At 31.0% G+C, this 13,963-nt stretch overlaps 1 protein-coding gene across 1 annotated transcript in view; it reads left to right on the top strand.

Annotated features, from left to right (window-relative positions):
* Nucleotides 1–7,502: 7,502 nt before the first annotated feature.
* Nucleotides 7,503–13,963, top strand: part of LOC129220772 (gonadotropin-releasing hormone receptor-like) — a 114,144-nt gene continuing 107,683 nt past the window's right edge. Inside the window, exon 1 of the mRNA XM_054855200.1 lies at nucleotides 7,503–8,339. Within this exon, the coding sequence (XP_054711175.1) occupies nucleotides 7,503–8,339 (837 nt within the window). The remainder of the gene's footprint in view (nucleotides 8,340–13,963) is intronic.

Genomic DNA, 13,963 nt, shown 5'->3' with positions numbered 1-13,963 from the left:
TAACATGTCAAACCCCTGGTCAGTTGAGCTTAGTCAATGGTCAGTTGAGCTTAGTCAATGGTCAGTTGAGCTCAGCCAATGGCCAGTTAGACCAACCAATTGCTGAAATGTCAAACCATTTGTCATTTGAGAACTGGTGTTGCAGTGGTTAGGTGTGGCCGCTTGCACAGAAAGGAGCAAGGTTGAATTTGGCTGCAGTAGGTGGATTATTAATATGCAGAAAACCGACAACGTTCATGTCGTATGATTCTGCAGCACTTAAAATATTTCTAGACTATTCATTTGGTCTCTAGGAATCGTTTTGGAAAAATCAATTTCCTAGTGCAGTTTCGCGTAGAAAGAGCCTAGGTATCTCCATCTGATGAAGAAGTTGGGCTTGTAATTTCTAGTGATAATAGCATCCACCGATATTGATTCCACGTAAGAAAGAATGGATGGTAAATCAGAGGATCGCACTAGGTTTGCAAATGGTAAAAACCCCTAACGCAGCCCCATTAGAAAGTAAAAAAAAAAAAAAAAAAACTCTTGCGAATTGAGTTGCCGATATAGTTGGAGAGTTGGAGAAGTGCATAAAATAGTTTTTGATGGGGGGGGGGGGGGGAGGGATAAAGAATGGTTTCTTTCTGAATAAAACATGTATAATGTAGGTGGTTGTCGCTATTATTGGTGTAGCGTTTAATGTCAAAATGTAGTTTTTGTTGTCATTTGACCACAAAAGGTTTCGAAAAACATTTCAGGCGATTATTTCTTCCGGAACGAATACGATTTAGGAATTTTTGAAACGTTGGTTACAAAGTTTTAGTTTTAATCCCTAAACACTGCGGGTAAAATTCTCGCAGTAACTTTTTGTATTCAAATTAAAAATACTGCGTCAGAAAAAATAATTGTTTTAGAAATTTATAGGAGGTTTTTCATATAATATTGAGTTGAATTAGGAGTTTTGATAGATATTGTATCATAATTTGGGAATAACAATTTCACTTACAACATGTTTTTCGGAAGAATATATGCATTAGTTTATCACAAAATCATAATAACAATTTATGACATAAGGGTTTAGCTGGAGAAATAGTTTTTCTAGAATATTTCAATAGTTGGAGAAATGTTACTCTCCATGTTTCTCATAAGAACTCAGTTTAGAGGTTTGAATATATTTAATTTGTTGATTAGTTCTTCAACATAATCACTATAAAATTTTGTTAAAATGTCTGCAGGATTCGGGAGATCAGAATATGTTTGTATTGTAGCTGAACTGTACGAGGTATAACATTTAAAGAGCAACATCAAAGTGTTTGTCGAGTTAAAAATAGAAAGTAAAAGGAATAGTTCAGAAATCAAATTAACTATATAAATTTTCATAAAAATACTGTACAGTGAGCAAAATTTTAAAAACTCACTTTTTATCAAATAATACATAACCTCTGCATTGGGTAATTTCCATGAAAAAAAAACATTAAAAAATGTACCGCATTACCCAGCATTTGCCGGCATGCCGGAAAAAAAGCGAGATTAACCAGCATGTCGGGAAATTCGATTTTTCTGGCATGCCGGATAATTTAAGGGTTATTTTGCAAAATAATAAAAGTAAATTTCCCCATTCAGTTCTAATCAGAAAGCAAGCCAATGTTACTGTGATTCGTTCATAATTGTCTTAAATAAATTATTTTTGATTCCCTTTTACAGAGGTAAGTTTAATTTTTATTTATTGAATAGCTATGGTAAATTCTTTAGCACTGGCTTAGGGGCGGTAACTTACTGCTTAACTGTTTGCTTAGTTTTAATTTAATTTTCATAAAATTATTAGTTATTGAATAATGTTTTTCTTGTTAAACTAAAAAATGATAATATCAGTTAATATTTTTATAAATTAAACTGTTTATTAATGCAAATAAGATATGTATAAAACTTATGTTATTTTTTAAGCTGAACATATATTTTTTATAATATTAATATTTTTTCCCTAACCTCGATTTTTCCGGCATGCCTGAAAGGACAAGCAAATGTTATTGAAAATCTGATGATCCACGAATTTTGAGGCATGCCGGATAATGCGGGGTAATACGGTATATTGTAATGCATTTGTTTTAAAAAGCACAGAAATTCTTGAAGATTCCATAACTAAATAAAATTACTTTAAAATAACTTTGCCTTTTGCAATAGTCATAGATAAAATCATATTCTGTATTTCAACAGTTCTTGACATTTACAAGGTCAAATGATTTGTTCTTCAAATTAGTAAGACATTTAGTTAATTGAGAAGAGTTACGAGTAAGATAGTGGTTAATCATTGCTAAAAACGATTGTAATTGTTTGGGAGTTCAAAAATTCAGAAATTTAATTGATGTTTTCATCAATAATATAAAACCCATTTTCATCTAAAAGAAAATTAATATACGTGGTTTTTGTTTAAAACAAAGGAGTAATTCGAATATAAGCTAAGCAGTTTTAGTTAATCAAGAAAATAAATTATTTCTGATTCATTGGAAGCAGCGATAATCATATTATTAAGAAAATATTAATTATTTCGGCTTTTGATTATTTTAAACATTTATTAAACATCAAAGAAAAGTAGGCTGAAAGGACTGGTGATCTTAAGAGGGATACGAGTTGGTCGGAAATAACCCATATTGGAACAAAAGGCTAATTTATCTTTATAATGCCGGCTTCTGATAAAGAACCCGATATGCATTCCTATCACAGATACTTTTTAACATTTCAGAAGTTCTTGGAACTGCAATTTCATAATACTCAGTTGCTGAATTTAAAAGAGCAATATAAATGCACATTCTGAATATATGCACATTCTGAATTTCAGTTATTTTTATTTGCTTTTTAGAAGAGGTTCCTCTTCGACGTAAGTCACACAAAAACTTTACTTCAAAATAAATCGTTCGATTATATTGCCATCCAAAAGTTTCTAAATTTCCGTCTGAAAAAAAAAATCTCCGCAATTTCATATGGTTTTGTCTGAATAGTAAATTAATGAAGTAATTTCAATTCAGGTATAGTATTGTACTAAAGTTTTATACGATTTTGAAAGCAGCACATTTCTCTACTAAAACTTTCCACAGTTCATTTCTATCTTCTGCACTAAAGTGATTCTAAGGAAAACTAGTCGTTTAAAGTATCTTTTTTTTAGTTAATCGATTTCAAAAGAAATTACATTATATATAAGAATTTGTATCTTAACTTTGATGAAATTTTCTATCGAAGAATTGATGAAATTTAAATTATTGTAGAGAACCAATTTTTTTTTCTGATTTCTATTTAAAAATAAATTACCTTTTAACAATAGCATGAACCAATGGTAGGATGATACGGAATGTAAAAATTCTATTAAAGTAAGTTATTTTTCATTCTTAACTTTAAAAGTAAGCAAGACAAGGCCATTTTCTCAATTTGTTTCTGTGATCTTAAGTCAGTATTCAGTACTTTCATATTAGTTATAAATTTTTGTTCAAGTAATAGATGAAATTATAATTTAATACTGTAAAAGTATTAAATAATGTGTCAATTCTAAGTAATAATTTGTTTTTAAATCAACATAGTTGTTCGTATCGTCAAATTCAGAATAATTGTAAGAATCATTGTTCAAAAGTAGTTTATAGCTATAAACTGCTCCAAAGATTGCCCTCTTTGAAAAACTCCTACACTAACCATTTGAAAATCTGAATTCCGATTCATCTGGGTAACAAAAAAAAAAAAAAAATACCAATCATGAATTTCAAATTTACTGCAGAATGCTAAGTGAAATAAGAGATTGTTGATGGGTCCTTACTGCAAAAAATTAAGCCCGAAAAGGAAAAAATGTTAAAATCCACAAACCAATTTCAATTGTCATCATAGGGGCTGCTCCAAAAAGAACCAGTTTCTCAAATTCTTATTTTAAGAATGACGGAACCACCTCCCCCATGTTACCCATATGTTTTGCCGACCTCATTTTTACCAGATCATGCAGCGAGCTCCCTTAACGTTTTGTGAATTTTACACTTAAAAATAAGTTTTATCTCGCATTTCTCATACCCGGTCCTTTTTCCACACGGACTTTACTGCTGTTGTATCCTTTAGCCTTCCCATTGGGGTCTTAGAGCCCTCAAACCTGCAAATACTTCACTGATGGAGTCGCTGCAACTCGTTTCAGAGTCAGATTGAGTGATATTTCTACTGATCCGTGCTTAGCTTTTGGAAGTGAGTACATAAATAATTTGAAATTTTGCAGATTTTGAAGCAGATTAAAATTTTGAATTACCCTTATTCTCAAATGATTTTTTTTTTGCACTGAAATCAAAGTCGCACGAAAATTCAGAAGTGTTTGGTATTCAAGATTAACGAATTTAAACATTAAATATGTAAGATCTACTCGTAGTTGCTGAGAAACACGGTGCTATAAGAAGTCTCATGATTAAAAATACTGTCTATCGGTTCAGATTTTCGGTGTACATTTTTAATTGTCCCCCGTTTCCTGTATTGTTTTTAAAAATGCTTCATGGTGTACTACCAGACTATTATTATGATCGGAACGAACAATTTTAGTTTCTTCGGTAACATTTGGTTTTTGCACTGAATTTTCAAAAATTTGTTTTCCATATTATTACATTACACACTGCTTTTGATTAAATTTTTACTTCAAGTTCTTAATTTTAACAATTCCCTCCCCCTCATTAAAAAAATGCTTAGATTTTCCTTTTTTCTTTCAGAGCTTTTACATTGAAAATAAGCTAAAAAATTTTAACCAAATAAATTTCAGAAGTACGCACAATAATTATATAAATAAATCGTTTAAGTATTATTTTGTCATTTTTAAGCTGTTAACAATGAGATGCAAAGCAAAAAATTTTTTGAGCAACATAGTGTCTCCTGAGTCACTAATTTATTAGTATTGTTATTATTATTACTGATATTATTGTTTTTATATCAAATATGTCACCCCATAATTAATTGCTTTTTTTCAGTGTTGTACCTTAAGGCTTTGATTTTTAATTTAAGGTCATTACGAAGCAGTTTTGTTCCGAAACGCTTGGAGCCAAATTTCTGAAACTATCAGAACACCTTAACATGTTCTAAATATTTGAGCTAAGTGAAGATGAATAACATTTAGAATTTTTGGGCATGAATGATACAAATTTACTGAAAAACTAAATGTATGGCATTTTTAAGAAGAAAAATCAAACGGGTTGGAGATCAATTTTTTGCAGAAACTGAAATAAAACTAATCCCAAAATAAACTAATACTTTTATCTAAGAAATTTACAAGAATTTAATTATTATTTGAGTACGTAAAGATTTTGAAGGAAATCGTAGATATTATATTTTGAATTGATCTTTTACATACTTTTTAATTTAAAATTCAAGCACTTATAAAATAGCAATACAAAAAAAAATTATTGCATTGCTATAAAAATTGTAAAATTCCCTAGAAAATCATTTAAAAATATATTCCTTAAATATTTGAACGCTATAATAATAATTTTTCACGATATCAGTCCTGGTGTTTGCGAACATTTCCTGTAAAAACAGCGCAAATTTATGTTTTTCTTTCTTGCAAATTTGCTGATTTATACCAAAAAATATCGCTGTATTGAGTATTTTAACACAGCTTAAATGTGAAAAATATATCATACTGTTCCACTGTATAAGTTTCAAAAATGCTGCTCCGTCCTTTAATTCATCACCTCACACATTTTAATTTTTCCACAATTTGAAAAAGTATGCTTCTTTTGAGAACATTATTTAATTTACATAAGAACAGTTTAACTGTGAATTAGTGGTTGTTATAAATTAGTTTCTTTTCTAAATTGGTTTCTTCAATTGGAGGTACAATTCATTAAATCATGCCAGTGAACAACAGTGCCAAACATTATTTCCTTCTCACTGAATCAAATAAACAATTTAAAACCTTTGAGGGGGACTAATGTTTTCAAATATTTGTTTTTTCTCTTCACGAAAAAAGAGACATTTTCTTTCTTTCAAGATAAGAAAACTTTCGTGAAAACGAATAAAGTAGGATAATGTTTGTTCTATTTCTTTATCTCATAGGATTCTTTTGCGCGATTCTTTTGTCCGTGGGTGTCTTCCAACCAGATGTCGCTCCGCCGCATCGATGTGTTAAAGGGCTGGATCTTCTGCTAAGAACATTTCGTCCGACGGAGCTACACCCCCAACGACCTTCTTTTCTACCTGTCGCAGTTACGGTTACAGAACGGTGTTTGTGGGCGAAATGATTGAATGAGAAGTTTTCTTGAGTTATTTATAATGCAATGAAATACTTGTTTTTCCATGTGTCGTTAATAATGAACGTTTAAAACGGATTTTATTTAGGGGTAAGTTAGGTTTAAAAAGATATATTTGGTCTTCAACTCACAAAATATTGACAATTTTTGAGGTCACGTAAAAAATATTTTATTAGTTTAAAACTTGTAAAAAATGGCTTTTATTAATTAAAAATTATCTAGTATAAGAATTTTAAAAATAAAAAGAGCACGTCACTTGTCGAAATAAATTTTTAACAATTATTTCGCTTTATAATATGAGCTTCCTGGAACTTTCTGTAAAAAAATATTGTTTGAAACTCCAATTTTATGTTTGTCTACTTTTATTAGGATATTGAAAAAAAAAAAGTGATCTTAATTGACAATGAAGTTTTAGAAAATTAAGTTACTTATAAGTTAGATGCTTTAAAAAAAAATCTCAACAACTGTCATTACAAAATAAAACTCTTTTATGAAATGATATAGAGATATGGATTTCTTTAACACAGTGAAAGATTAAAAAATGTGATGAAACGAGCAATGAATATATGAATTACCATTACACGTTGTGAAAAAACTGCTTTCAAACTTGCACTTGATCAAGTATTGGAGCATAATTATTTTAAAGTTGTTGCATTAATACAGCTATAGTGGATTGAAATAGTTAAGAATGGCAGTTAAAAAATTAAGAATGGCGTAAATTAATAATGGCAGTTTGATAATTTTGTCAGCGCACTATGTTATAAATGACATTTATTTCAGCATAAGGAAATTGTCTGAAGATATATTAATTTTAACAAAAGCATAACCAAAACCAACACATTCTCTAAATGAAACAAGAAAGGCAAGTGAAAAAATGCTGTTTTGCATATAAGTAGAGAGTGTTGAATCAAAAAGTAAATTTATGCATTCAGTTGATTATTCAGAAAGCTTGTTAAAGCTCAAGGCATAAAACTCCTATTTGGAAAATATTTACGGAAAAAAATCTTTTAAATTTATGTAGTAAAAACTGCGAAACTTACTTGCGAATGGTATTCAATATCAAACCATAAAATGATTTTGCTTTTGCCGAATTGATTCGGCGTTTGATTTAGAATGACTGTTCAAAGTTTAAATTACTCTAAGCAGTGAAGGAAACAGCAACAGGTTCTCTTACTAAGCTTGCCACGTTGAAAGTTTTTAAACGCTGCTTTTTTTTCAAGCAAAAAAGAATGATAACTGATTACATTTGCGTTTAGATAATTAAATACAATCATGGTGTTTCTTCAGCCAAGAACTTCCATATTGTTATTCCTCATGATACTTGAATTTATTTCTTCCAATGAAATGAAGCCAACACTGTTTTCTAATCTGCGGTTTGTTGAGCCAAAAGCAAAAACTGATTTGTCTCTGATTCAGTTTGAGTTAGTAGATTTAGCTTCGAATGATGACATCAGGTCGAAGTCTTCAATACCTTTTATATCTTCAGTAGCCGTTACAGGGGAACAGCCAAAAGAAAGTGGAGATAATCTCCGCATTCAACAAGAGCTTGATGATCTTTTTTCTCCAAAAGTCCCCTTCTCGGATGAGTCACTTTTTGACGGATACCTCAATTTCTCAATTTGCAACTGCACTGAGGGTAACTGCACTCTCAACAAGACGTGCGGAGATGAAAATTTACCTCATGCACCTGTCTTCGAATACCACACATTAACAAAAGTCGTAGTTCTGCTCTTGATCGCTGCAACATCATTCGTCGGCAACGTAGCAACTTTAACTTCTATTGTTCGAACTAGTCGCCAAAGTACTTCGACAGTATATATGTTGCTTTTGCAGTTGACGGTAGCTGATCTGTTGGTGACAATATTCTGCATATTGGCCGAAGCAATCTGGACGCTCTCCGTGCAGTGGTATGGTGGAAATTTCTTGTGCAAAGCTGTGAAATTTGTGCAAATGTTTTCGCTCTACCTCTCAACTTTCATCCTTGTACTAATCGGTTTTGACCGGCTGTGTGCTGTGCGTTTCCCAATGAGGAGGGCTCATGCTAGACACCACGTAAAACGAGGCATAATATTTGTATGGGCTCTTAGTGCTGCGTTCAGTTTACCGCAGGTAAGCATCGCTGTTATTTATGTTTCATGTTATGTATTATCCATTATCTGATAAAATCTATGCTTGTGCAGAATAATATAATCTACACAATTTTTTCTGCAGTACCCACTATCAAAATTCTAAATCGCAGTTTTCAACACTGGATATCATCAAACGCTAAATTTTTAAATATAATTAGATTAGAAAATAATATTTTCATATGGTTAATGTTAATAATATTTATTGTTTCTGAACTTAAACAAATTAATTAACTGTTGCTAAAAATATAGCTATCAGGTCAATCATGTGTTGCTTAAAATATAGTTATGCAGGTCAAAATAACACTGTGCGGCAAACAAATACCTTCAAAATGCTTCTGATAAAATTCTTGATGATTCTTATGTAAACTTACCCCCTGAATTCAAATATTACTACCGTTTCCCACCTACGCACCTTTTGTTTTTGGAAATGGCGCGCCCCAATTTTTTTTCTGTTTTCGACTGTTTTAAAGCCATTATTTTTATTTGGAGGGAAAGCATTTTTTTTTGGTCATTAACACTCTGATGAAGGGTTAGAGCGGTGCAAAATTGAAAAGCATGATCATTTGGAGCAAGTTGGGAGACTCTCTCTCTCTCATGCGGGTATTCCCCCCTTTAATATTTTAAAAATATACAAATCCAATATTTTTTCTTAGGGGTTTGTTTAACAATTTTATTTTAACTTATTGTTTTGGCATAAAACGAGAAGATAGAACTCAGTCTTATGTGCCTCATGTCCGAAAACAATTTTACGCAGTAAAAAAAAAAAAGGAACCATCGTATTTTAGTTAAAGTCACATCGCAGATTTTCATTAAAAAAACCTTCCCGTATTTTCCATTTACATTCCCAGACATAATTATGAATAAAAATGAACTTAAATATGCTTATTACAACATTATAACATTACTAAAATTTATTTATATTTCTTTGATGCACGGGTTCCATTGTTTATCACTTCTTGATATGGTGGAAAATAATGAGCGCAGTGCATCCCCAGAAATATTCATACCCATTAATGCTATATTATAAGCAAGATCCTTTCAATCCTAATTAGATTTATGAATTAACTTGAATACAAAGGGAAGGTTCTTTATTGAAGATCTGCGATGTGAATCTATGCAAATTGCGATGCTTCCATTTCTTTTTCATTTTTTTTTTACAACGTGAATTTTTTTTTTTCGGATATGGGACTCATAGGAGTGAGTTCTAAATACTGGTTTCATGTCGCAAATAAAAGAAAAAATTGCAAACCAAACCCGTAGAAAAATATTGCTTTGGATAGTTAAAAAAATATTTTAGGGGGAATACCCTCGTAAGTTTCTTAACTTGATCTAAAAGTTCATGCATTTGAAATTTGCACCTCTCTAGCCCCTCGGAAGAGTGTTAATGGCAAATATAACGTCCCCTTTTCCTCCAAACAAAAACAATGGCTAAAAAAACTGTCGAAAACTGAAAAAAGAGAGAGAGCCGACACAACCAAAAAGTGGGATTTATAGGGGAAAACGATGGTAATATTTGAGTTCAAGGGGTCATTTTTCATAAGAAGCAGCAAGAATTGTGTTGGAAGCATTTTAATGTTTTTTTTTCTTGGACCCTCAGTGTAATTAAATGGAAAAAGTTTCGAAAAGCAAAAAAAGGAAAAGTATTTTTATGACATGGGAAAATTTGTTTGTCTCCCCCCTCTCCGCAGACAACTTTATTGTACTCCATTTCCGTAATTATTTAATTGAACAAAACTGAAACTTATACTTTCAGAAATAGTTTTACCACGAGATTTATGTTTTACTTTTGATTTCATAAGTTTTCAATTTAATATTAAGTAGTTAAACATCTTACAATATGTAGAAATTAAAATCCTTATTAAAGCCTATTTTAACAGGCGAACTTAAAAAGACTTTATCAGACTTAACTTATGATATAGATCAACTAAAAAAAATATTTTCAATTCAGATATGTTACGTTAGTTTTTGCATTTCGACAAATCAAAAATTTCAACTTTACTGCTAATGCGAAAATCTTTTCTTCTTTTAAAATCTGAAAAACCAATTAGCACTCAACGCTATACTTTTGCACCAAAGCTCGAAAAAAGCTGCACAAATTCCTTTTTTTTCTTCTAGAAATAGAAAACGCTTATCATTGGCAAAAGTAGCGGATTACCTGATTCGAAGGGGTCTTTCTATACATTTTCATGAATTGAAATGCCGCGAACGATTTTATTTTTAATACAAACGGTTGTTGAGCTGGAAATATTTTCTTTTTATTCTTAATTTTTGATGTTATTTTTTTCCTTGTTTCTCGGGGAAAATTAAAAAATAAAACTATTTGTATTTCATTGAATAAAAGGATAATAACCAAAATATATTCTGCGTAAAAGTAAGAGCTTTTTTCAAAATGTTGAATAAAACTTTTACTTTATTCAAATTTATCCATTACTTTTCACTTTGCTTAGTTTTGAAAGTTTTTAATGACGGTAATTTGTATCGTGATTTAGTTATAAAATTTAAAAAAAAAAAGCTTTTGTATGATTATAAGATGAAAAAATGCGCTTGATTTAAAATGTTTCCTATTAAAAACATAGTAAAGTTTTACTACTATTTTTAATGCCAACATTTTATTGGTAAAATTCTGAAATGTTTTAATGTCTAAAATGTCTAAAAGTTTCTGAGCATTAATTTGATATCGTTTTTAGAAGAAATGAATGTTTTATCCTCATTAATATAGATATAATAGCGAACTGATCGAGTAACCTTCCTGACGTCATCAACAATGAAACTTGCGCCACATCATGATAATTTGATAGTACTTTTCGGTAATGTTTGACATGCAAGGAAATGCTTTAGTTTGACAAGGTTAAACTCGATCCGGTAACTTAAAACTGTTTTACTGGTAATACTGTAATTTTAGGAAAATAAAGAAAAGAAAAATTGTCAACAGTTAACGCTATATACTACAGTTTATCGTCAATCCACTGTAGTTAGGGTAAAAAGTTCAACCATCAGAATATCCTCAAACAGACAACTGATATGTTTAAATGTAGAAGCAAATTTCACCCGTCATACCTTGACGGGAGATTTTCTAATTTATGATAAAAGAGATTTTCGAGTGAATTATTTTTACCGATAAAATAGTGCGTTTGAATAAAGTTAGACATATGTTCTCAATGTATTCCAAACATTCTTCTCGGCTTAGATAGGAAGAACACAAACTATTCATATAATTCCATTCTCCCGAAGAAAATCGATCATCAGTTCATCACGATATCACTATCAATTTCTTACTATGTAAAGATAGATGAAGTTATTAATAGTAGATACACAAACTCATACAAAATTTCCCATTTTTTAAAATCGCCTTTTTTGTACGAATTCAGGACCGTTAGGAACTCTTTCTATTCTCCAGATAAAAATATGATGATCACAATAAGGAATTTGTTAGAACGAATTGCGCGGGAGCTTCATAATAGAATAGTTTACTGCTCCATTAATGCATCTTTCTATTCAAATATTCTTCTGTCCATAACTTGCGGGCAGGTCGACGTCGAACTGTTATACCCTAAGCGAATTTCTGCTCTGGATGAATTGTTATCGAAATGCTTTTACCTACAAAGCAATCAACTGAACTGCTATGGAAATTTGTAATCTTGCCCAACAAGAAGAATATATCTACGAACAAATACAATTAGAGTGTGTGGCCTAAATCGTGCCATTTTACTCGAAACTTTAATTCAGTAGATAAACGAGCTGACTCCAATTTAATGTCACTTCCTCATTACTGGCAATTTTAATGTGATCCAATAGTTTACTCTCTAAACAAACAGTGGTCAAATTGAAACAGATTTTAAAAAAAGAAAAAAAATGTCAAATTTGTCGCCAAGTTGGCGACAAAACTTGACCACCTAAAGACTGGCATTATATCGCCAAGTGTCTACCAAATTATAACACCACTTGAGTTTACATTGAAATTAACAATGATTTCCGTCCAAAAAGGGACAAAAGACCCCTTTAGAAGCACCCAAATGCAACCAAAAGGAGAGGTGCACAACTAGATTCCACTCGGAGTCTACGTACCAAATCTCAACTTTCTTAGACTTACCGTCCTTGAGCTATGCGACATACATACGCACATAGATACATACGTACATTCAGACGTCACGAGAAAATTCGTTGTAATTAACTCGGGAATTATCATTATGGACATTTCGCGTGTCTATACGTTCTTAGGCACTTATCCACGTGTGGTCGAGTCTAAAGAAAAACTGAATATTCATTCGGGGGTGAGTAAAATGGAAATTAAGGTCGATTTTTGAGTGAAAGTTTTTTCGCAAATACAATACTTCCTTTTTTGTAAAACGAATTAAAAAAAGGCGTTGGAGAAGAGTTACATTAGTTGTTAAAAAATTTGTATTATTAATCCCGTAATCTGAGGTTGCTTAAAAAGCTCCACTCGTTTGATTTTTGTTAGAAAACGTACAGTATGCTTCAGCTTTTAACACTGGAATTATTTCAGGCTATTTATACCTAGAAATAAAGCGAGGTCTTGACCCTCGGAAAAGAAATTTACATAGTTCCATATGCAAAGTTATACATTTGTAAAATAAGTTAAAAATTAACTTATTGATAAGTATTGCACTTTATTTTAAAGTATTCAGAGACTTTAATGATACATAATGAAGTATTCAAAAAATGTTCGAAATGCCCTCAGAAACATCACTGCTGTTTCAGTTGAATTTCGGAAACTGGTGACTGATGCTCCCTTTAATACACAAAACCATTTTGAATGCTTTATGTTCTTGCAATGATGTGTTCTAAAAGGTATTTTTGAATTTCTGCTGTTTCCTTATCAATAAATATATTTGCATTTCTTTTAAATGTATTTGCATTTCTTAGATTCTTTCAAAATTCGCTAATTTAAAAAATATGCGAGACAAAATTGCATTTCGTTTCTTTTTTTTCTCGTTTGCGTAATACGAAGTTTTTCCTGATTCAATTTTATAATACCAACTAGCTGCGTTCCCGGCGTTGCACGGGCTACTTAAAAAATGAAAGAGATGTCCAATTGATGTTTTTGTATTATTCTGACATCAGTTTCTAAAGCGCTAAGGAGTAAATAAATACGCGTAATGCAAGGTTTTCAAAACACCAGTAGAGCATATTTTTGTCAAAAATCTCTTTAACGTTAATCATAGTTATCAATGATACAAGTTATGAGTATTTTCAATTAGCACAAAAGATGAATATATATGCATTATCAACTATAATCTGTGCTCAAGTTAAAATGAATTACATCTGATAGACTATATCTGAACTATTTATGTACAATTACAATCAGCTTTTTACATAGAATGACACATACTTTTTGGTTGATTACGCGAAACTAAAGCACCAAGACTTACTAGATACCAATAAGCATTAATTTAATATCAAGTCATCAGATTCCAATTTAGCTTTAGTTAAAATCCTTAGAAACAATCTTTTTTGTTCAACTCTGTTTTACAAAGAAATCCAAACAATCTTAATTTAACATGTTCACTTAATTTAACGTTTTCTTTTAACGATACAAACTGTACTGCAAAAATCGAAACAGGAAGGAAAAAAGAGTTATTACAA

This window comes from Uloborus diversus, chromosome 4 (assembly GCF_026930045.1).
Source record: "Uloborus diversus isolate 005 chromosome 4, Udiv.v.3.1, whole genome shotgun sequence".
Lineage (NCBI taxonomy): Eukaryota > Metazoa > Arthropoda > Arachnida > Araneae > Uloboridae > Uloborus > Uloborus diversus.
This window is presented reverse-complemented; position numbering and strand designations above follow the sequence as displayed.